Below are 26,464 nucleotides of genomic sequence, written 5' to 3' on the forward strand. Positions count from 1 at the left end.
GGGCGCCTGGCTGACTTAGTTAGTGGAACGTGCAATTCTTGATCTCAGGGTTGTAAGTTCAAGCCCCATATTGAGTGTAGCATCTTGTTGGGGGGGGGGGGCACGCCCAGATGGCTTAGTCAGTTAAGGGTCTGCTTAGTCAGTTAAGGGTCTGCCTTCTGCTCAGGTTGTGATCCCAGAGTCCTGGGATCAGAGAGACCCACATCAGGCTCTCTGCTCATTACAGAGCCAAAAAACACCCTCTTCCTCTGCCTCTACCTGTTGCTCCCCCTGCTTGTGCTCTCCCTTTCTGTCAGGTAAATAAATAAGATCTTAAAAACATAAAAATTTTAATTTTTTTATAAATAAAAAATAAGATCTTTTAATCACTCTTACTAAATAAATAAATAATTTTCTATTAACTAAAGAGTTAAGTATCCAGAAGAGACCACAGGCAGTAATTTCTCTGACATCAGCCATAATAACATCTTCCTAGATATGTCACCAGAGGCTAGGGAAACAAAAGCAAAAACAAACTACTGGGAGTACATCAAAATAAAAAGCTTCTGCACAGAAAAGGACAAAAAGAACTAATGGACAATCTACTGAATGGGAGAAAATATTTGCAAGTGACATATCCAGTAAAGGGTTAGTATCCAATATACATAAATAACTTAAACAACTCAACACCAAAAAACAGCAAACAATCCAATTAAAAAACACATATAATAAAAAAATAAAATAAAATAAAAAACATATATAAGATATGAAAAGACATCTCTCCAAAGAAGACATACAGATGGCTAAGAGACACATGAAAAGATGCTCACATTCATCATCAGGAAAATACAAATCAAAACCATAAGACATCACCTCACACACCTGTCAGAAAGGCTAAAATCATAAACTTGAAAAACAAGTGTTGTTGAGGATGTGGAGAAAAAGGAACCCTCATGCACCATTGGGGGGGATGTAAACTGGTATAGCCACTATGGAAGACATATGGAAGTTCCTCAAAAAAAATTAAAAATAGTGGGGTGCCTGGTTGGCTCAGTTAGTTAAGCATATGACTCTTGATTTCAGCTCAGGTCATGATCTCAGGGTCCTGAGATCGAGCCCCATGTTGGGCTCTAAGCTCAGTGCAGAGTCTGTTTGTCTTTCTCCAGCCCCGCTGCTAGCTCTCACATACTTGCTCTACTCTCTAAAAATAAATAAAATATATATATTTTTTAAGATTTATTTATTTGACAGAGAGACAGAGAGATCACAAGTAGTCAGAGAGGCAGGCAGAGAAGGGGGGGGAAGCAGGCTCCCTGCCAAGCAGAGAGCCCCATGCGGGGCTTGATCTCAGGACCTTGAGAGTATGACCTGAGCCGAAGGCAGAGGCTTAACCCACTGAGCCACCCAGTCGCCCCAAAATAAATAAAATATTTAAAAAAAAAAATTTAAAAACAGCCACCTGGATGGCTCAGTCAGTTAAGTGTCTGACTCCTGATTTCTGTTTGGATTTTGACCTTGGTTGGAGTCATCATAAACCAATGAGCCCCAAGTTCAGCTCTACCCTCAGTGTGGAGTCTGCTTGAGATGTTCTCCCTCTGCCCCATCCCCAGTTCACTTGCTCTCTCTCAAAAAAAATAAAATAAAATAAAACTAGAACTACCCTACGATCTAGTAATCACACTACTGGATATTTACCCAAAGAATACGAAAATACTAATTCGAAAGGATATGTACCCCTATGTTTACTGCAGCATTATTTACAATAGCCAAATTATGGAAAAAGCCCTCATGTCTATTCAGACAAGAATGGATAAAGGATGGAATATTATTCAATCATAATAAAGAATGAAATCTTGCCATCTGAAACAACATGGATGGATCTAGAGAGCATAGTGCTACAAAATAAGCCAGCCAGAGACAGACAAATACCACATGATTTCATTCATGTGTGGAATTTAAGAAATAAAACAAATGAGCAAAGGGGAAAAAATTAACCAAAAAAACAGACTCTTAACTATAGAGAACACAGATGGCTACGGGAGGGAGACAGGTCAAAAGTTAAAGGAGATTAAGAGTACACTTAGCTTTTTGGGGGGTGGAGGGTACTCAGTGAGGGAGTGGGATATAGGGGGAACAGAGTGAGAGGGAGAAAGAATCTTAAGCAGACTCCATGCCCAGCACAGAGCCCAATGCTCAATCTCACAACACTAAGATCATAACCTGAGCTGAAACCAAGAGTCAGATGCTTGACTCACTGAGCCACCCAAGTGCTCCAAGAGTTCACTTATCTTGATGAACACTGACTAATATATGGAACTGCTGAATCACTATATTGAACACCTGAACTAATATAACACCGTATGTTAACTATACTGAAATATAAGATTTTACTTATTTATTTGACAGAGATCACAAGTAAGCAGAGAGAGAGAGAGAGAGAGAGAGAGAGAGAAGGGAAGCAGGCTCCCTGCTGAGCAGAGAGCCCGATGTGGGGCTCGATCCCAGGACCCTGGGGTCATGACTGGAGCCGAAGGCAGAGGTTTTAACCCACTGAGCCACCCAGGTGCCCCTGAAATTAAAATTTTTAAAAAGAATTTCATTATCCAGATTAAAAGTTTCTAATAAGTATCTAGCACTATGTAACAATAATATATACTAAGACCATCACCAAAAAATGTAGTATCAGGCATAAGGAGAATACCCTGGAATCTTCCAGTGGAAAACAATAATCAAAAAAGACCAAAATCAGGATGCCATTAGTAATGGCTCTAAAACTGCACTGTGCAAAAGGGCAGCCACCAGCCACATGAAGGTACTAAGTACTAGAGGCTCATCCAAGCTGAGGTACTCTGTAAGTGCAAAACAGATTCCTGTAAGATCTCAAAGACTTAATTTTAAAATGCTTTTTTAAAAAATTCTATTTATAAAACAATTTATATTGATTATATGTTGAAATGAGAATATTTTAAATATACTGAACAAAATAAAATATATTTATTAAAACATTTTTTTAACTGAATTTTTAAAATGTGGCTTCTAGCAAATTTAAAATTGCAGCTGAGCTCCCATTTGTGGCTCCCATTGTATTTCTATTCAGCAGTGCTGATCTAGACCTGCAAGACAATGGAGCACTGTATTCACAATTTGGAAAGAAACTGATGTCTTACCTAGAAGTTTATACGTAGACAAACAATCAAGTGAGAAGACAAAGTATATTTTCAGATAAAATATCAAAGAAATTTTCCCTATCTTTGTACTCTTTCTCAATGAAAGACAGACTACATCAAAACAGGGAATAAACAAAAAATGGGAAGTCACTGAACCTAGAGGAGACAAAGGAAATCCCCAATGTAATGATAAAGGCAAGTTCCCAGACAACTGCGCAGCAGATCTCAGACCAGTTTAGACTACCAGACCAGACTGGAGGAAGAGGACAGAGGTTACAGGAGGGATATCTCCAAGAAGAGAACAAAGCCAGTGGAATTGCTTGTGTGGCTGAATATATGGAGAAATGTTTAGTCCTGTGGGAGACTGGAAATTAACCAACAAGACAGATAGAACACAACAAATGGCAAAGTAAGACAGTTATAACTCCAGAAAAACAAAAGTTATCAAGAAAGGAAATGTAACCATTGCACACCACAAGACTCAATTATGAATATTTACATGATCATAGTAATGTAAATACAGAACAATGATTTAACCAAAAAGGTTCACGTAACTATACTGGGGACTGGGAGAAAGAAGTGCTACTTGGGCGTTTTGAGTATTGTGGGAATAGGGATGAGAGAGATCAGTTGTAAAAGCTTAATTTTTTTATATGGTAGGATATGTAAAAATAATACCTAAAATTAAAAGTATATATATACTAAATCTCTCTTGGCATCTCTCCTCCCACACCCACCCCACATAAAGATGTATAAAATAAGCATGAACAGAAGAAAATACCAGAATAACCAGTCAAAGTTACTCAAAGTAGTTACCTTGAGAATGGGAATCAGGGATGAGAATGGGAATCAGGGATAAGAATGGGACAGCAGACTGCATCTTCCCATTAAAAGCCTTACAGTATTATGTGCCTTTTTAGGAAGTTACATAAATATAAATAAAAGCAGCCTATGAAAGCAAAAAAAATGCCTACGAGTGCATCCCAATTATAACTTCTTGTTTATTACTCATAATTGGCCAAAAGTAAATTAATACCTTTACTTAACTGAAAAAAGATGGGGTGGGGCTCTATGTCACACATGCATTTTGTTCTCTATAGGCTCATTAGCGGCACTTAGTCTTTCAAAACCAACCAGCTATCAATAAGACAAAGAACCTTTCCATTAGGTTTTATGTCTCTCTGTGAAGACCATATTATACCACAGATCAAACTCTGATCATTTTCAGAGATTCTTTTCAAAGACTATATCAAATACTATTGATTCTAAGTTTTGTTGCAAATGAATCATTTAAACCTACAGGTCATAATGCTGATTCCACTTTGGATCAAGGGTATTCTTCACAGTATCTGTAGAATGGCATTGCCCAGATCCATCAACCACCACCTTAGCAAATGGATCAGGAAGTCCTGTGAAAAAAGGGGAAAATTTTTTTTTTAATTAAAGAAGATTCTGGCATGGAAAATAGAAGATTAATTGTATAAAGCTCACTACTTACTACAAAAGATTATTCCATTCTTTATAAAAAGTTGAACATTTAGTTATAAATGAAAGTGGTCCATTTTAAAATGAAGATGAAAGTTAATTCTATATTAAATACCAAAAGCTACATTTTTTTTTCTTGCTCCTATCTCAAAACATTCTCAGCTTAAACTACCAAAGCCTACAGGTTACCTCAAAATGTGGACTTTTTATAGAATTTTACCAGCCCCTTGACCCCAGGAAGCTTAAAACATTCCTGGCTCTCTGAGAGCCTTCCCAAGGTCTCTCTTAGAACATTTATTTTATTTTTTTTTAAAGATTTTATTTATTTATTTATAGACAGAGATCACAAGTAGGCAGAGAGGCAGGCAGAGATTGAGAGAGGAGGAAGCAGGCTCCCTGCTAAGCATAGAGCCAGATGTGGGGCTCAATCCAGGATCCTGGGATCATGACCTGAGCCAAAGGCAGAGGCTTCAACCCACTGAGCCACCCAGAGGCCCCTCTTAGTAGCATTTAAAGAAAGAGCTTACTAAAGATCTTTACATAAGAACATGGGCTACAGAGAAATCAAATTAGCCAGAAAGTTTTGATAGCTACCATGAGTGATGAGAAACTGAGTTAAAAAATCTGATACTCCACCTTAAAAGATCTTACTATCTGATAACTGGGGAGATAAGAATATGCCAAGGTTACAGGGAGGATGGGGGGGTGGTGTTAGTGTACGGGTTGGCGAACCTGGGTGGCTCAGTGGGTCAGGCCTCCAACTCTTGGTTTCAGCTCAGGTCATGATCTCATGGGTTGTGAGACTGAGCCCTGCATCGGGTCTCTGCACTCAGCAGAAGTCCGCCTGAGGCTCTCTCTCACCTTCTGCCCTTCCCCCAGCTCATGTTCACTCTGGCTCTCTCCCTCTCACATGAAAAAAATATATTTTTTAAAAAACGCTGTGGGGTAGGGCACCTGGGTGGCTCAGTCATTACGCATCTGCCTTCAGATCAGGTCAGGATCCCAGGGTCCCAAATAGAGCCCCACATCAGGCTCAATACTCAGCGGGGAGCCTGCTTCTCCCTCTCCAGCCCCCCCCCCCACCGTGCTTGTGTTCCCTCTCTCACTCACTCTCTCTCTGTCACAAATAAAATCTTAAAAAAAAAAATTGTTGTGGGGGAGAGGTGAACCTGAGAATAAACAAGTGTTGGTACTGACTATAAAGAAAACACTTTAAACACTATGTCAGGCACTATTCTAAATGCTTTACTTACACTCAATCTCTTATTCTTCACAATAATCCAATGGGGTAAATACCACTATAATCTCTTCTGATAAGGAAACTGAGGCACAAGAGGATTAATTAACTAGTCCAAGGACAAATAGCACATGACAGAGCCAGGGTCTAAAGTTTAGATTTTTAAAGTCATGCAGCACATATAATCTAATTCTTGATTTCATGCTCTTAACCACTATGCTATGTTATACTATCATTTATTATGTAGTTCAATAGTGAGTACAAGTAAGAGCTCAGAAAAACAAGAGAACAGCTGGAGTTTGAACAGTTAATCAAAGCGGGGGAGCGGGGAGTATACAGATATGGGACTCACTAGGGCTTTAAAGGACAAACAGGAAGATTGCCAAGAAAGGTATAACAATACTGACAATATCTGAAGGGCTCTGAGGAGTCTAACCAAATCATCTATGCTAATGTGTAAAAGCAAATACTGCTGGTAAGAGAGGCTTGAAAGTCAGAAGATGACTGAAACAGGTAACAGGGAGTCAGGTTCTTAAGCATGGCTGTAAATACATGGTCCTGTTTTTTCACTAGTGGTATTCAGGTAGACTGGGAGAAGGAAAGACTGGTACAGAGAACATCTATGAAGCTGTTGGAAGTTCCACAGAGTAGGATAAAAGAACAGTAAGGTAAGTAAACTCTGCATTAGTGAAGTCACATGAAAAGGAAAGTGACAGTGAAATCAGCTACTCTGAAAGATCTAATGAGTATATAAGAAACTAAAGTAAAAAATGACACTACGGTTTTCAGCCCTAAGTAACAATGAGAAGAGTGGTCTTTTGGGGGAAAGAAAAATGAGAAGGTAAAACTTTTTTTTTTTTTTAAGATTTTATTTATCTATTTGACAGACATAGATCACAAGCAGGCAGAGAGGCAGCCAGAGAGAGGCGGAAGCAAACTCCCTGCCCAGCAGAGAGCCTAATGCTGGGCTTGATTCCAGGACCCTGAGATCATGACCTGAGCTGAAGGCAGAGGCTTAACCCACTGAGCCACCCAGGCACCCCAGAAGGTAGAACTATTTATAAATAAAATGTTAGAGACAAAAATGACAATTTAGGGGGCACTTGGTTGGCTCAGTGGGTTAGCCTCTGCCTTTGACTCAGGTCATGATCTCAGGGCCCTGAATCAAGCCCAGCATCGGACTCTGCTCAGCGGGGAGCCTGCTTCCCTCCCTCTCTCTGCCTGCCACTCTGCCTACTTGTGATCTCTCTCTGTCAAAATAAATAAATAAAATATTTTTTTTAAATGACAATTTAGGCATTAAACATATTTAAGGATAGCAAAGATTTCCTATGGACAGCTGAAAATACTAGAACAAAAATGTTGATAAGTCTTGATAACTAAAGAACTTGTACACCTTGATACCTACATTCTGACATCTTTTTTTTTTTAAGATACCAATGTGCCAAGACTCAAGACCAGCCAGAAACTGTGTTGTCAGTTCCCCAATTCTTATGATTCTGTGATCTGTAAACTTCAAATAAGAGAAGAACAAAATTTATGAGTGTCAAGTATTTAAGAAGATACTTGGGAAGTTAGGGTATTGATGTATTTAACTATATATATATTTTTAAGATTTATTTATTTATTTATTTGACACAGAGATAGAGCACAAGCAGGGGAAGCAGCGGGCAGAGGAAGAAGAAGACTCCCTACTAAGCAGGGAGCCCAGTGTGAGCTCAATCCCAGGAACCTGGGATCATGACCTCAGCTGAAGGCAGATGCTTAACGACTGAGCCACCCAGGCACCCCTTTTTATTTTTTTTAAATCATGTACAAGACATACTTATAGTATTTTAATAATACCTAATCATTTTTAACTGTGTTTAATGGAAAAGTACTTTTCCCTCTGCCCTCGATAACATTAAGTATTTTCTCCTGAAGGAATCCATTCTATCTTGTTTTGATTCTACTATCTCAAAAAACATATAAATGTATGTTTATAAGCAAAAACAAAACAAAAACCACATTTCGAGCTTTCCTTTTAGATGTTTAACCAGTTATATAATTATAGACTAAGGAAAACTTTTCCACACAAACCACTACATATGGCTTCCAAATCCTTAAGTATAAAATTCTCAGTCCTGGACTCCTACATTTCTCTTCTGTTCAATAATACAAAATACAAGCTCTACACCCTAACATCAACAACAAAAATACCTAAATTTCAACTTACCTGGTTATATTACTCTACAAAAATTTAACTTGAGAGCCAAGTTACTATAAAGAAGTCAAAAGCTATCAAGTTTTCTGACGTGAGTGAGACCTCTAATGGTAAATATAAAGTGGCTAAGTTATTTTCTGTATTTTAAAAAATTTCTCAATTATCCCCATCACTTCTGGGTCATATAAAAATAGCTAAAGCTCAAGACTTTTTCGCTATACAAATGTACTTGGACTACAAATAATAATGAAACAAAATCTTCAACTTAGAAGTGTGCTACTTTCCAGAGAAATCAAAGTTGTTGCTGTTGTTGTTTTTTAAGTAGGCTCCATGTCCAGCACGAAGCCCAGTCTCGGCACTTGAACTCATGACCGTGAGATCAAGATCTGAGATCAAGAGTCTAACACTCAACCACGTGAGCCATCCAAGTGCTCCTAAAGCTTTTTTTTTTTTTTTAAGATTTTATTTATTTATTTGACAGACAGAGATCACAAGTAGGCAGAGAGGCAGGCAGGGGGTGGAGGGGAAGCAGGCTCCCTGCTGAGCAGATAGCCCGACGCAGGGCTCAATCCCAGGACCCTGAGATAATGACCCAAGCGAAGGCAGAGGCTTTAACCCACTGAGCCACTCAGATGCCCCTAAAGCTTTAATTTCTGATGGGGGGGGGGGATATCACCAATCATCTTGGTTTCGAGTGACTTCAATTTGGCCCTTACATACAGCACCTTAACACAATAGCTTATACACAAATCTTTTATTTAAATGTTGCATAAAAAAGAAAAAAATATACTAATGAAAACATTATTGGGGCACCTGGGTGGCTGAGTCTGCTAAGTGTCTGCCTTAGGCTCAAATCATGATCTCACGATGCTGGGATCCAGCCCTGTGTTGAGCTCTCTGCTCACCAAGGAGTCTGCTTCTCTCTCTCCCCCTCTCTCTCTCCCTCAATCTCTCTCTCTCAAATAAATAAATAAATAAATAAATAAAATCTTTTTTAAAAAGAAAACCTACTTGAAAAAACAGATAATGGATAAACAGGTACGTGACGAACTTAATGGTAGAATCCAGATGGTGGATATTCACTATAAAACTCTCTACATGTTCCTATATGTTGAGAAACTTTTCCTTCTAAAATTGTGGGAGAAGGGGAAGGAACCTTTTTTTTAAAGACTTTATTTATTTATTTGACAGACAGAGATCACAAGTAGGCAGAGAGGCAGGCAGAGAGAGGGAGAAGAAGGCTCCCTGCCGAGCAGAGAGCCTGATGCAGGACTTGATCCCAGGACCCTGAGATCATGACTTGAGCCAAAGGCAAAGGCTTAACCCACTGAGCCACTCAGGCACCCAAGGAACTTATTTTTTAAAGCCAATAAGCTTGCAAACAATTCTAAAAAACGAATTAGCAAAACTTTTTTTTTAGCAAGGGTAGATACCCAAGATAAATAGTATTATCTCAAATTACACAAATTACAGCACCTGGCTTTGTATTTTTTTTCCTATAATTAAATATATACACATATACATAGTTCATCAGTCTATATAGTCAAGCTTGATATTAAAATTTACTCTTCTCATTCAACATGATTTAAACCTCGTTATAAACACTTTACATTTTGGTGTCAATGATAATTGCATTCTGATCAATAGACACTCCCACTCAAATTTCATTAAGAGATTTAGGAAGTATCATAATTCTTTCTCTGGAATTAATGTGGGCAACCCTCAACTTATAAACAGACCAAAGATGTAAATCTACCACAGCAGAGGCTGTTCCCACTGTGAACCCGAGAGATGGCCCACCCCTGGCTGCGTGTCTTCTGAAGGCCTCAGGATTGGCTTTCCTATTTCCCTTTCCAGAACCATCAAGTGTTTCTTCCATTCTGGTTTTAAATATAATCACATAGTTTCCCCTAATTTTCTTATTTCTGGAGCAAATTCACAATTCTTTAAGAATTTTTTTTTTTAAAGATTTTATTTATTTATTTGACAGAGAGAGATCACAAGTAGGCAGAGAGGCAGACAGAGAGAGAGAAGGAAGCAGGCTCCCTGCAGAGCAGAGAGCTCTATGCGGGACTCGATCCCAGGACCCCGAGATCATGACCTGAGCCGAAGGCAGCGGCTTAACCCACTGAGCCACCCAGGCGCCCCTTTAAGAATTTTTATTAACATTTACACCTACACCAATGAAAAGGAGAAAGAATTCAAGAAGGAACTCCTTTTCCTACCTACAACTTAAGGGCAGATGAAGATCATAAGTGATAATAATTGGCTCTCCGAGGTTTATCAAAAATTAAAGGAAGATTCCTCTAGATTTTCTCAGAAAACTGAGACAAGGTTAACTGGATAGTTACTAGAGAAGTTGTGTCTTGGGACTTTGGAAGAAAGAACAAACTTGGGAAGGAAGGTTGGGAGACAAAACAGAAGATTTTATCTTTAAAACCAGGGCAGATGTCTCGGAGAGTGCAGAAGCAACTGTAAGCTTGGGCAATTCCTCACTCTCCTCCCTTTTTTCCTGGTCACTTGACTATCTGATCCTATTTGCCACTCTGCAGCCCTCCTAGAATAGATCCTACCTCAAACCAACCTTTAAGAAGAGTAAAAGAGAGAGTTGCCTGGGTAGCACAGTCAGTTAAGCGGTTGCCTTTGCCTCAGGTCATGATCCCAGGGTCCTGGAATCCAGCCCCACAGCAGGCTACTTGCTCAGCAGGAAGCCCACTACCTGTCATTCCCCCTGCCTGTGCTTGTTTTCTCTCTCTCTCTCTCTCTCTCTCTCTCTGTCAAATAAATAAAGTCTTAAAAAGGGGGGGGGGATAAAAAAAGAGTATACATCAGCTACTAGGTTATTAGTGACAGGGATGAAATAGGTAGTTCAGCGAAAGCCTGCGAATGTATTGTGTGGTGGCAGCATGGAGAGAGGCCAGGGGTCTCTGCTGCTGGGACATGCAGTAGTGTGGAGGGCACAGGGTGCATAAATTGGAGACCGCTTAAAACTTTCTTAACTATGTCCCAAATTATCCTATTTAACTCCTTTCCCATATAAACACAGACACCAAAAAATTTTCTAATGACAGAAAGGTTTATAAGATGTTCTTTTACAAACTTTAATTCTGGTTTTCTCTAGAAATTTAAAAAGAAAATTTCAAGTGAAATGAATTAAGTATGATTTTAAAATGCATCATGAGCTTATTAATTCTTTTAATCAAACCCCTGAAAATTAAGTAATATCATATTAAATTAGCACATATAGCTAGTTTTTGCTGGATGGTAGAACTTGAATTTTAAAATCTAATGAAACTTCTCAATTTATAATTTCAAATATTTTACATATAAAATTTGATTGGCTTAGAGTTCTTTACTAAAAATTGTATAATTTTTACTCATTTATATATTTTTGAATTTTCTTTACTCAGTAATTTAAAGCTATTATGAAATATGGTATTATACAGGGTAAAGATTCTAAACACATGGGAGGGGTTCTTCCCAATCCTCCCTCACAAAACTTAATCCTAAATAAAGCCACCAAAAAAATTTGACAACTTATTGGCAAAGAGACTTGCAAATATGGGAACCAAATGTCTGCTTTGGAGTCTGAGACACAGAGCATCTATGATCGAATGTGGCAAAGATTTCTTTCCTACACACTCTGGAAATTCCAAGCAGGCTGAATGACTTCTCTACTTTCCAAGGAATCATGACTGTCTGAATAAAATTTCCTATAAAATGTTAGAAAAGAAAAAGAAGTGTTTACAAAATAATCTCTACTTTTCTAGAAACCTAGTACTATATGCACACCTTCAATATTCTTTACACATACCCCATAGACACACTTACACATATTTCACACAAATATGTGGGAGGGGTAGATAAAAGGAAAGGGACTAAAGCTAAAAAAGGCACAAAATCCTCTTAAAAAAAAAAAAAAAAAAACAAGTACTGCCAAAAGGCTCTGAACCAAAGCATTCATAAAACAGTACTGAGTAGATTTCTTAATAGAGAACTCACTAAGCCAGACAATTCTAAAAATGTTATCCAAAAAGTCTACATACAACATACAAGATTTAAAGTTAATTTACTTACGGAAAAAATCCTTTTTCACCAAGTTTTTTGCACAGAGTACTGTAAAGGAAACAAAAAAATACATGGAAAGAATTAAAATGGTTAAGACTGCACTGTCAAAAGGTTCATTTTAAAACACTAAAAACACCAGAGAACAATAATTAAACACTAACTACAGCAAAGTATGAAATATGATCACAAATTTTTATTAAAGACTAGCAAAAGACAGCTAAACCAGGGCTGCAACTTCAGCAATGATCACCAGTAACAGCTGAGGGCCAGAAAGTTTATAAATCTGATATTCTAATAAGGATTGACTTCCAATCAATCTTCCATCAAGATTTATCTCAGAGGAGCTCAGTAAAAGGGGAAAACAGTTCTAAGAAGGAAATATGTAAATTTAGGTTGACATATTTTTAAAATGAAATGATTTTGTACTGATCATAATTTTGTACGTATCATAAATAAGATAGGGCTTTCTTGATCTAAATGAGATTTTTTAAAAATAACATTCTGTGATTTACTCTTCATCTAACTCCACAGAAATTTTACAGGACATAAATTACCTTCTCCTAAATCATCAGTTCAGTGACAAGACAGATTATTATATCTACCAAAAATTGAAAGTTAATACATTGAGCTAGATATCCCAAATTCACATTCTCTGTATTACCTTGTATTAATTATTATTTTTATGGAGATGGATGCACAACCTTGTCAATATATTAAAAGCACTAAATTACACACTCTAAAGGGGTGAATTTTATTGTATGGGATTATGTGTTAATTAAAAATTACTGCTTATGTTGAATCAAACTTAACTTCTTTAATTCAAGCTTATTACAAGTGAAGGGGAAACATCAATTTCCATATGTTTCTAATTTATAAAATATCTGTAAATGTAATGTTTGGTTAATTTCTACCCACTTCTACTCAGTTTAAATGGCCTGTTCAATTAATTACAACTATTTAAAGTTTAGTATGTAAAGTTCATTTAACATAACAAACTTCGGCAACAAGTCAAAATATAATCACTTTAAAAGTTCAAATAAAAATCATTCTGAAGACAGATCTTAGTGGCAAATGAAAAAAATCATTAAGTAAGCACAAGATACTGCTTTACTAGTCAGAGTTTCTTGGACCCTGTCTTAGAAACAGTTTTATTTTTAAAAATTCAATCATGAAAACTAAGGGCCATAACTAAGAGTACCAAATCATAAACTGGATTTAAAAGAACTTCTCCCTAAGCCTTCGTTATCATCATGTAAACTGAATAATCCAAATTATAATCTTCAGGACTGATGAGATAATAGTTTTTTTTTAACCAAGATCCTATGATTACAGAAATGAAATGATTTCACATCCTACTTTAGAGAAACAGAAAATACATGTGAATTCTCCAACTTCTTATCAATAACTCTTCAAACATGTTTTGATACTCATTCTTTTTGTCTTGCTTCCACTTACAATGTCCACCCTCCTGTCTAACACTGTCCTTCCTCCTCCTGTGCTCTAGATCTCACATTCAACCCACCACTGGTCTCTCATCTCCTCTACTGACAAATCCTTGTCGGCATTTCAACATCTCTCCAGACACCATCCTATCTCTTCTCCTTCATAATGAAACTACTGAAAGAACTGTCTATATTTTGCAACTCCATTTTTCTTTTGGATCCAGAACTTTTATTATCACAGTATTATTTAAATGTTAACTACCAATATATATTACTATATATTTCATATTATTTTTAAAGTATTGCTTTTTTTTTTTCCATTTATACCTGCATTAATTATTTTTTTTTAATGGAAGTATAACAACATACAGTGTTATCTTTGTTTCGGGTAAATATAATGATTCAGTGGTCATCAGGATTGCTCTTAATCCCCTTTATCTATTTCCTTTCCCTACCTATCTCCCCTCAGGCAATCACCAGTTTGTTAAGAATTTGATTGGGGGGACGCCTGGGTGGCTCAGTTGGTTGGATGACTGCCTTGGGCTCAGGTCATGAGCCTGGAGTCCCGGGATCGAGTCCCGCATTGGGCTCCCAGCTCCATGGGAAGTCTGCTTCTCCCTCTGACCTTCTCCTCGTTCATGCTCTCTCTCACTGTCTCCCTCTCAAATAAATAAATAAAATCTTTAAAAAAAAAAAAAAAAGAATTTGATTGGAGGTTTTTTTTTTTTTTTCTGTTTGTTCATTTATTTCTTAAAGTCCACATGAGTGAAATCATGGTATCTTTCTCTGGCTTATTTCATTTAGCATTAAACCTTCCAGGTCCATCCATGTTGTTGCAGATGGCAAGAGCTCGTTCTTTCTTATGGCTGAGTAATATTCCATCATGCATCTTTATCTGTTCATCTATCAATGAACACTTGGGTTGCTTCCATATCTTAGCTATTGTAAATAATGCTGTAACAAACATAGGTGTGCTTATGTCTTTTCAAATTAATATTTCCATTTTCTTTGGGTAAATACCAGATCATATGGTAATTCTATTTTTAATTTTTTTGAGAAACCTCCATACTGTTTTCTACAGTGACTGCATTCTACCAACAAAGCATGAGGATTCCTTTTTCTCCACATCCTCACCAACACTTGTTATTTCTTGTCCTTTTGATTCCAGCCATTCTGACAGATATGAGGTGATATCTCATTATGGTTTTCATTTACATTTCCCTGATGGTTAGGGATATTGAGCATCTTTTCATGTATCTCCTGGCCATCTGCATGCCTTCTTTGGAAAAATGTCTATTCAGGTCCTTTGCCCATTTAACAGAATTATTTGTGGTTTTTGCATGTTGAATTGTATAAGTTCTTTATATATTTTACATATTTACCCTTATCAAATCTGTCATTTGCAAATATTTTCTCCCATTCAGTAGAATGCCTTTTTGTTTAGCGGATGGTTTCTGTGGCTGGGCAAAAGCTTTTTATTTTGGTATACTCCCAAAAATTTAACTTTGCTTTTGTCTCCCTTGCCTGAGGAGACATACCTAGAAAAAAATGTTTTCCACGGTCAGTGTCAAAATTACCGTCTATGTTTTCTTCCAGGAGTTTTATGGTTTTTGGTCTCACATTTAGGGTCTGTAATCCACTCTATTTTTGTATGTGGTATTAGAAAGCAGCCCAGTTTTCCTAGCACCATTTGTTAAAGAGACTGTCACAAATTAGTTGACCATTATCAGTGTAGGTTTATTTCTGGGCTCTCTATTCTGTTCCTTTTATCTATGTGTCTATCTTGTGGCAGTACCATACTATTTTGATTACAACAGCTTTGTAGCATATTTATTTTGAAATCTGGGCCTTAATACCCCCTCCATTTTTATTCTTCTTTCTCAAAATTGCTTTGACTATTCAGGGTCTTTTGTGGTTCCACAAAAATGTTAGTATCATTTGTTCTAGTTCTATGAAAAATGTTGGTATTTTAATAGGGATTGCAAAAAGTCTTTGGATTGCTTTGGGTAGTATGCATATATATTTATATCATATCGTTCTTACAATCCATGAACATGGAATATCTTTCCATTTATTTGTGTCATCTCCAATTTCTTCCACCAGTGTTCTTCAGTTTCTGGGAATACAGGTCTTTCACCTCCTTGGGTAAGCTTATTCACAGGTATTTTATTCTTTTTGGTACAATTATAAATGGGATTGTTTTATTAATTTCTCTTCCTCCTACTTCATCATTAGTGTATAGAAATGCAATGGATTTCTGTATATTGGTTTTTATCCTGCAACTTTACTGAATTCATTTATCAATTCTAGGAGTTTTTTGGTGGAATCCTTAGGATTTTCTATATATAGTATCATATCATCTGCAAATAGCCAAAGTTTTACTTTTTCCTTACCAATTTACCTTTTATTCCTTTTTCTTGTCTAATTGCTGCAGCAAGGAGCTAGGACCTCCAGTGCTAATACTGAATAAAAGTGGTAAGAGTAGACATCTTTGTCTTGTTCCTGATTTTAGAGGAAAAGCTCTTAATTTTCCCCCCTCAGGACCAGAGGAACCTAACAGGTATACACAGAACATTTCATTTGAATACACGTTTTCCAGTACACATGGAACATTCTCCAGGACAGATCACAAGTTAGGTCACAAAACAGGGCTCAGTAAATTCAAAAAGACTGAAATCATATGTATTTTTTCCTAACACAATAGCAATCAATCAAAAGAAAAAATTCTGGAAAGAACACAAATATATGGAGGTTAAATAATATGCTACTAAATAATGAATGGGTCAACCAAGAAATCAAAGAGGAAATCAAAAAATACATGGAGACAAATTAAAGTGAAAATACACCATCCAAAACTTTGGGATGCAACAAAAGATGTTCTGAGAGGGAAGTTTATAGCAATACAGGCCTACCTCCAGAAATAAGAAAAATAAACATACAACCTAACCTTATATGTAAAGGAACTAGAAAAGGAAGAACAAAGTCCAAAGTCTACCAAAAGAAGGAAATAAAGAACAGAAATCAATGAAATAGAAACTAAAAAACAAACAACAACAACCAAAAAAAAGAGAAAAGCTCAAGGAAACTGGGAGCTAGTTCTTTGAAAACATAAGCAAAATTTTATTTTATTTTATTTTGTCTGGATAAAACTTTAACCAGATTCATCAAGAAAAAGAGAAGATTCAAATAAATAAAATAAGAAATCCTGGAGTTAGATACCAACAAACACCAGAGAAACACAAAAGATTATAAGAGAATATTACGAAAAATGTTATGCCAACAAACCGGACAACCTAGAAGAAATGGATAAATTCCTGGAAACAAAGAATCTTCCAAAACTGAATGAGGAAGAAACAGAAAATCTGAACAGATGAAGTACTGATAAAATTAACAACAATCAAAATAATCAAATTTTGATGATAATCTAAAAGCTTCCAACGAACAGAAATCCAGGACGAGACAGCGTCACGGGTGAATTCTATCTATTTATTTATACATACCAGACCCCAGTTGTCTTTTTTTTTTATTAAGATTTTTATTTATTTGACAGAGACAAAGTGAGAAAGGGAACATAAGCAGGGGGAGTAGGAGAGGGAGAAGCAGGCTCCCTGCCCAGTACACGGCCAGATCCCAGGATTCTGGGATCATGACCTGAGCCAAAGGCAGACACTTAACGACAGAGCCACCCAGGCACCCCTCTATCAAACATTTTAAGAAAAGTTCTTCTCAAACTATTCCAAAAAAACAAAAGGAAAGCTACCAAATTCATTCTGTAAGGCTGGCATTATCCTGGTACTAAAACCAGACAAAAACACTATAAAAAAAAGAATACCATAGGCCAGTATCTCTAAAGAACAGAGATGCAAAAATCCCCAACAACGTATTGGGAAACCCAATCCAACATTGTATTTAAAAAAATCATTCACCACAATCAAGTGGGATTTATCCCAGGGATACAAGGGGCAGTTCAATATTCACAAATCAATCAAGACGATGAATCACATTAACAAGAGAAAGGATCAAAACCATACGATCATCTCAATAGATGCAGAAAAAGCACCTGACAAAGTACAACATCCATACATAATAACTCTGAACAAGTAAATTTAGAGAGACTCCACTTCTTCACTTCCCACTAATGCCTTAATTCACTGCAATTTGGCTTTCTCGCTCACCATTTCCCTTACATGGCTTTTCCATTACTAAATCCATCCGATGGACAACTTTCATTCATTATCACCCCTGACCCCTGAGAAGCAGTTGCCATTACTTCTGCTTCTGGAACCCCTCTTTTCTTTTGATTTCTGTTCAACAGCACATTCACCTAGTTTTATACCAGACATAAAATTCATTCTCAAACCTCTTTGCTTAATCTTTTTCCTATACTCCGCCCATGGAAATTGAGGTTCGTCAGGACTGTTGGCCTAGATCCTCTTCTTTTACTCTATAACCTGAGGAGCACAGAAGCCCATCTTTGGAATTATACATAAACTGTTATATGCATGTGTACTCTTCTGGGGAAAGAATCTACATTTTTCCTAGGAGAAAACTCATGGCCTAACAGACTGACAAAGCTCTTCCTCCCCTCTCAAAAAATAAATATGAAGAGCTACATTTCATACATTATACCTGGCCTTTAGCATTCTGGTGACACCTAGATATAAAGACCCAATCTTAACTCTCTCCTAAACTTCACATCCATACAGGGCCCCAAAATAAAATCACCATCTTGTCCTCCCCAAAAACTGCTCTTCCAGTTTACTTTCTTTCCATAAATAACCTTGCTTTTCACTCCACTGCTCCAGTCAAAAACCTCCACAGCCACTTTCACTACTCCTCCCCCTTCCCACCTCCTGGCAAATACCAATTCTAATCAAATCTGCCTCTCAAATACCCTTCATCTGTCCACTTCTATTAACAATGCCACCACCCTCGTCCAGCCCACCATCAACTAATCTAGGCCACCACAACCAGTCCCCCAATCAGTCCCCTGCCTCGAGCCTCAACACTCCAATCAGTTCTCCACAATGGATCCAAAGTGATCTTTTTACAAATATTATTAAGTCCTCGCATACATTTCCTCTTCTCCTAATACCATTCCAGAATATCCTTAAAACATTCCTGAGAATGTTTCCTCATTCCTCAGAACTATCCTTCCACCTGAGTTCTACATTGGTCTCTAAGTTCATCACTGTTTTTTGTTTTGTTTTGTTTGAGATTTTACTTATTTATGGGGCGCCTGGGTGGCTCAGTGGGTTAAAGCTTCTGCCTTCCGCTCAGGTCATGATCCCAGGGTCCTGGGATCAGCCCCGCTTCAGGCTCTCTGCTCAGTGGGGAGCCTGCTTCCTCTTCTCTCTCTCTCATTCTCTGCCAGCCTTTCTGCCTACTTGTAATGTCTGTCAAATAAATAAACCTTAAAAAAAAAAAAAAAAGATTTTACTTCTTTATTTGAGAGAGGGAGAAAAAGCTCAAGCAGGAGGAGCAGCGGCAGAGGGAGAAGCAGGCTCCCTGCTGAGCAAGGAGCCCAATGCAGGACTCAATCCCAGCACCCTGGGATCCTGACCTGAGCTGAAGGCAGACACTTAACCAAATAAGCCACTCAGGCATCCCCCTAAATCATTCACTCTTTCACCATTTTCTAAGGAAGTACTTTGTGCCAAGTGCTATGACAGATTCTGCAGATATAAGGATAAATACTCTGTACTTAAATAGTATTTAAATAGTACTCTGTATTTAAATACTATTTAAATAATCCTTAGTATTTAAACAGTACTTTGCCCTCAGAGCTTGCAGGTCAGGTATAATTCAAATATTATGCCATCAATCACCTTTTTTTTTTTGTTTTCTCAAGAAACAATTTTAAATTTTGCAAAAATCTCCTTTAGTATCTTTGACTTGAGGCAACCAATTTGAAGTGATTGAAGAGAACCATTTGCAGAAGTGCAGATGCAATAAATATTAACATTTCAGTCAATAATTTCTTTTTATGGTTGGATTAGAGTAATCTATATGCAACACACCATGTAGCAATATCAGAGAAAATCCCAGCTGTAGAAACAGAATGGTATGCTGTTCCGAATGAGTTGTACTCATAATGAATGGCTGTCTATGCTTAATCTGAATAAAACTCCCAACTGTTCAGTATCTTCTTGCCAAAAATTCCCCTTCCTCCTCCAGATTGGAGCTGCATTCCAATTACACTGCTGATTGGAATGAGACTGCTTGAGAGAAAGAAAAAAACCACTCAGACATCCTGTCTTCTGTCGCCCCATGAAAACAGATTTTATAATACTGTTATTGCAACTCAAAAGTTGTATTGACTACTTTTGAAAACAGTAGATTCCTTTGGATTTTCTTTGAACTTACATGATCACGGTAAAAGAAAACTGAAGTTCAGGATAACACTCCTATACTTATTCCAACAAAAAGGCCTAGTACTTTAAAAATGTCTACTAATATGCACTCTTCCTAATGGCTGGCACATGACAGCAATTTAGATCTTTCTGCTCTAAGAAACAACTACTACTTCAACTCCTACACATGGAATGAAAATGAAATTTAAGACCCATAAAAAACTCATACACAAATAGTGGTAAGTACACATTTTAGTTACTGTTGCTTGAAACAGGAGCACTACACAATTCACAAACAAGAGCGTTATTACAAAATGTTGCAATGAGCAGAAGCATCAACTACAACCCTCTGAGCATAATAATGAAACAGTTAAGGATGACAAGTAGAATGTTGAAATATTATTACACATCCATTAAAATCACGCAAATATATTTATTGAGAAGAAAACATTTCTTCAAAAACTAAAAGTCCATTTACAAATAATACATTTAATAAAATGTAATTTTAGTAAGTAATATAAGAAGACTGGAGAAATTACTGAATATTTACTAGCGCACGTGTACGCCAACTACTCTGTGAAGTAAGTGGCATTAATACCTACATTTTAGAGATGCAGAAATGGTGATTCAGGCATAAAGACTCGCCAGAGATTACAGTGTAAGTACTAGAGTTGAGATGCCAACTCAAACAGATTAATTACAGAGTCCAAACTTTGAATCATCATATATATAAAAGAATTAGTCTCTCAGGTTAGCTCTTCCTATATAAAGGAACTTATGCTGGTTAAAGCAATTATTGGTCTGATAAAAGTTCACAAAATGGTCAGTAAAAACCTATGATGCAAAAGGGCTTTCTGCAAAAGATGAGCAATTTCCCTCTTTCAGTAGCTATAACAGTTTACAATCATATTAGAACTGCTTTTAACTAACTTACCACAGTGCCATTTAATCAAGGAATTTTGGGCCATTTGTTTTATGCATATTACAAAAAAAGTGGGCTCAAAGTTTAACTTAATATATTTAATATCTGTCAGGCAGTTAATTAAATTAGCTTATTAGAGGAAATACTTAAAGATACTGGTTCTATCACAATGAGGTAAATATTCTTATTTAAAAAAAAAAAATACCCAAGCTATCAGCATTTAAATATTTCACCAAAGGTAAAATGGGTTCTCCAGTTAATCAATTAAAAGTGACCTTTCTAGCTCACTCATACCAAACAACTTTTAAGTAACTACATTTTTTTTAACTTAAAATGTAAGATTTTGGTCAAAAAAATTTCCTCAAAAAGTATATTTTAACGGAATAAAATTGAAACAAGATTAGGGTGTACAAATAAGCTTTTAAAAATATAAGTGCAGGTTTTTTAACTTCTTCGGTACAAAAACAATGATTTACTTTGACATAACAAATGCAGATACAATACTTGCTTTAGCCACAACTGTAAACATCTGCCTTATAGTAAGGTAATTTTATTTTATTTTTTAAGATTTTATCTATTTATTTGACAGAGAGAGAGAGACAGCACAAGCAGGAGGAGTGGCAGGCAGAGGGAGAGGGAAAAAGCAGGCTCCCCACCGAGCAGGGAGCACAGTCCCAGAACCCTGGGATCATGACCTGAGCCCAAGGCGGCCACTTAACCCACTGAGCCACCCAAACACCCTTAGTGAGGTAATTTTAAAGTAAAATCCCTCTTACAAACACACTAATCAAACTCTGGTGTACATTTACATGTTAAAAAAAATAAAAGGTTCAGCTAAAGCCAAGCAGCACATTCGGCAATGTAAAGCATGTAGCCTCGGCACCCAGCACATAACAGGCACACGACAGAAGGTATTATTTATAAGAATCACTCTGAAAGCATTTCAGCCCTATCTTTTAAATCATTATTTCCACGAAATCCTTTTTACCAATTTGGAGATGAAAATACATAAAAGTACTGTCTCCTCTTATAAGAATGGCAAATTCACCATGACCTAAGGACCTCCTATGCTGTCTGCAGACTGAACACTCTCCTGGCTACTGTCACCGGAGATGCAGCCACTGCCTCCTCTCCACCGGACACCTTCATTCAAACAGACACAATGGAGGGCTGCTCAAAGTGATGGATAGGATTATGTCTAAATTTAACCACATAATAATTTACTTCTTCATCAGAACACCAAGAGAAAAAAAACCTTATTATAAAATACAAGTATATAAGTGCAATGAAGCCTGAATACTATTCTATATGTTGGGAAAAGTTGTACCACTTTCTGCCCACTCCCAAGTTTCTCTTACTTTTTCTAGAGACACTCAGAGAGACAGCATAGTATAGCGTTAAGCTATATAAGCACTATATGAATTTGAATCTGGAGCTATTACTTACTAACTTGTGACCCCAAACAACTACTTAATGTGTCTTCACTTCATATCTTACCTGTAAAAAGAAGGCTACTAGGAGCCACCCTGAAGTGGTGTTTTAAAGATTAAATAAATTGAAACCCATAAAGCATTTGTTACAGCACCTAGTATACAGCAAGTGCTCAATACATGTTAGCTATTATTGTCACTTCTACTCTAAACTTTCTAATAAAATTAAGCCACCAAATTGCAAACATCTTAAAGAGCAAGAAAGGAGGGGTGCCTGGCTGGCTCAGGCATTAAGTGCCTACCTTTGGCTTTGGGTCACAATCCCAGGGTCCTGGGATGGAGCCCCACATTGGGCTTCCTGCCTCCCTCTCCCACTCCCCCTGCTTGTATTCCCTCTCTCACTATTCCTCTGTCAAATAAAAATCTTTATAAAAAAAAAAAAAAAAAAGGAGGGGAGAGAGAACAAGAAAGGGGTCTTCTGATAACCTGATCTGGAACCTTAGTTTGCATTGCTGAAACAAATCCCATACACTGGGTGGCATAAACATTTATTCTGCACAGTTCTGAAGGCCGGGAAGTCAAGATCAAGGGGCCAATAGATCTGATGTCTGGTAAGGACCATCTGTCTTCCTGTTTTGCAGACAGCCACCTTCTTGCTGTATGGTCACATGGCCAACAGAAGGATCATCTTTCTTCAGTCTTTTTAAGGGCACTAATCCCAATCATGAGCGCTCTTCCCTCATGACTTAATTACCTCCCAAATGCCCCTCCCTCAAATGCCATCAAATTGGGAATTAGGGCTTCAACATATAAAATTCAGGGGGGGTGGGGACACAAGCATTCAGTCAGTAACAAAGTTCATGTACTTAGCTTTCAGTAAATATAGGTAAGTGAGTTTCAATGTGTAGGTCTAGTGTCACTCTTCTCTCAACCTCCAAGCCCTCATTTCAACTGTCTAACCCACACACCCACCTGAATACCTCACCAGCACTTCAAATTTTATTAATTCTAAATTGAATCAAACAGCTTTCCTCTCGAACCAGATGTTCTTCTTTCCGATCTTCCTAGTTCTGTGCACTGCACCACATGCTTCCAATCATCTAGAAAGCAAATGCCTCTTAACTCTCCCTGACCACTCCACACATCTAAGGCAGTTGCCAGGTATATGATATCAGGTATCATATACTTATCTCTCTGCCTATTTCCATTTTCGATGTTCACACTTAAACAATGCATCTAGAGTATTTTATAATGTGCCAAAAAAAACTTCCAAACACAGTCCCTTGCTTGGTCCTTACAAAAGTTTCTGAGTTATGTTCTAATATCCATGAAAAGGAAACTACAACTAAGAGTTATGGCTTACATGTCATCTAGTAAGTGGGCTTATTAAGCATTTTGAATGCAGGCTCTACTCTCTTTTTCTGTAGATTGCTCACTCACACCAGCCTTCCCTCTCCTTCACCACTAGACTTAAAATACCAGCCTCTTTGTTCCCTGATGTAAACCCAGGACTTGCCTGCCCTGTCTTCACTCATAATATTCCTCCCACCTCCTCAAGTATTATTATTCTAACCAATGACCCTCAAGATCTCATCCATTCAAATCTCCACGTGAAATGTTTTCTGATTTCCTCCTTTCTCACTGTTCCTGTGCACTTTCAACACCACTTTGACTCGACTTGTTGTGCATGTCCCTTCTCACTGAGCTTGTAATAAAGTTATTCACATGATATCTGATCTGTCCTTCAATGTGTCACTAAGCTATACATTTCTTAAAAATGAAGTCATGACTTACTTTTATCTCTTCTAGTTTATTATATGTTTAATAATAATTTAATAATAAGTTTATTGTATGTATAGTATCTTTTTTTAAGATTTTATTTATTCATTTATTTGAGAGAGAGAGAGAGAGAGCACAAGCAAGCAGAGAGAGAAAGGAGGAAGCAGGCTCCCCGCTGAGCAGAGAGCCCGATGCAAGGCTCGATCCCAGGACCCTGAGATCATGACCTGAGCCGAAGGCAGAGGCTTTAACCCACTGAGCCACCTAGGTGCCCCTATGTATAATATCTTGAACATAATATGTACTCAAATACTTGTTGAAATCAATGAAAATCCTCAGAAAACCAAGACAAGGCACAAACTAAAAGGTAATTAATAAAATTCACTCTCTGCTTTCTTTAACTTAGCAAGTCTATTTGTTCAAATCAGGGTGCCTTTTCCAACTATCTGTAAACACTCTGATTATCCAACTATCTACTGGAGCCCTTTCTTAAAACCAGATCTCATTAAGCTGGCTAAATCAGTAGAATGACTTTATCTCAGGGTAGTGAGTTCAAGCCCCACACTGGGTATACAGATTACTTAAAAACCTTAAAAGAAAAAAAAAAAAAAACTAAACAGGGGTGCGTGGGTGGCTCGGTCAGTTAAGCATCTGCCTTCGGCTCAGGTCATAATCTCAGGGTGCTGGGATGGAGCCCCACCTGGGGCTCCCTGCTCACCGGGGAGTCTGCTTCTCCTTCCCCTCATCCTTGTTCTCTGTCTCTCAAATAAATGAAATCTTTAAAAAATAAAAAAATCTCACTGAACCTTCTCTCATACATAATAAAAAGGCATATTATCACCTTTTATTGTCACCAATTATATTAACCTTATTTCTACAACAGTGCAAATAACGATAAGCTCTCGGGCATTCTGCATCCTTCCAGCCTCTAAAAACTATAGTCACTCAAATACCTGATGATCTACTCAAATAGAGCAGAGTGCCAAGATATTTAGTTTTCAAAACAGACCCTGTTTGTAAATACAAGCCACTAGTACAAATAGGAAAGAAGACTGCAGCTATTAAAAAAAAAAAAAAAAAAGGCACTGTGATTTATAACAATACTACTGTTACTTTATAATAATACTTCATGCTTTTGAGATAGTTCCTGGGTTGACAGGGAACTACTAAATTTAATAAACTTATTTTAGATTCATTTTCAATTTACAGAAAAGTTACAAAGATACATAGTGTTCCCATATGCCCCATAGCCATTTATCCTATTACTCATAACATCTTACATTAGTATGGTACATTTGTCACAATTTAATGAACCAATATACATTATCATTAACTAAAGTTCATATTTTATTCAGATTTTCTTAGTTTTCATGCAAAGTCTTTAATCTGTTCCAAGATCCCACTGAGGAAGCCCTATTACATTTAGTCATCATGTCTCCTTAGGCTCCTCTTGGCTATGACAGGCTATTATTTTTTCTCAGACTTATTATTCACAGCCTAGTTTAGAGGAATACTGGTCAGGTATTTCAGAGAATGCCCCTCAATTGAATCTATCTGATTTCTCATGATTATTCTGGGTTTATGAGTCATTGGGAAGAAGACCACAAAGGTAAAGGTGCCACTCTCACGACATCATGTCAAGAGTGACTTTTCAGTGTTGATATTAATTTTGACCTGGCTGAAGCAGTGTTTGTAGGGTTTTTCAATCTAGAGGTACTCTTTTATCCTCCTTTCCATACTGTACTCTTTGGAAGGAAATCACTATGGGCATCCCACACTTAAGAACCAGGGAGTTATTTTCCCCCTCCTTTTATGTGGAATGTCCACATAAATTATTTGAATTCTGCATGGGAGATTTGTCTATCCTTCTCCATTTATCTATTTACTCAATCATTTATTTATTTATACCAGTACAGACTCATAAATATTTATTTTATGCTTTGGGTTATAATCTAGTATTGCTTTACTCTGTTGCTCAAACTATTCCAGCTTTGGCCAGTTGGGAGTTCTTTCAGTTGGTTCCTGTGTTCTTTTGACATATGCACATAATTGTGGGGAGAGGTGGCAAACCTGCATAATTTGTGACACTAGAAAATGCTCTAGGCTCATCTTATGTGTTCCCTGCCCTGTCCTAGATTCTCCAAGGAGCCTTGGGAATTACCAGTTTTTTGTGGTTTTTTTTTTTTTTTCAAAGATTTTATTTATTTATTTGACAGAGAGAAACACAGTGAGAGAGGGAACACAAGCAAGGAGAGTGGAAGAGGGAGAAGCAGGCTTCCGGCTGAGCAGGGAGCCGGATGCGGATGCGGGAGCAGGGAGCTGGATGAGGTAGCAGGGAGCCGGATCCCAGGACCCTGGGATCATGACCCAGGCCGAAGGCAGACACTTAACAACTCAGC

General features: G+C 37.4%; 1 protein-coding gene across 1 annotated transcript in view; it reads right to left on the reverse strand.

The window, feature by feature from the left end:
* Nucleotides 1–26,464, reverse strand: part of SMURF2 (SMAD specific E3 ubiquitin protein ligase 2) — a 121,028-nt gene that overhangs the window by 45,309 nt on the left and 49,255 nt on the right. Inside the window, exons 2-3 of the mRNA XM_082706668.1 lie at nucleotides 12,149–12,187; nucleotides 4,447–4,555 (exon numbers count right to left, since the gene is read on the reverse strand). Coding sequence (XP_082562794.1) covers nucleotides 4,447–4,555; nucleotides 12,149–12,187 — 148 coding nt within the window. The remainder of the gene's footprint in view (nucleotides 1–4,446; nucleotides 4,556–12,148; nucleotides 12,188–26,464) is intronic.

Source organism: Mustela nivalis (assembly GCF_964662115.1).
Source record: "Mustela nivalis genome assembly, chromosome: 17".
NCBI classification, from domain to species: Eukaryota; Metazoa; Chordata; class Mammalia; order Carnivora; family Mustelidae; genus Mustela; species Mustela nivalis.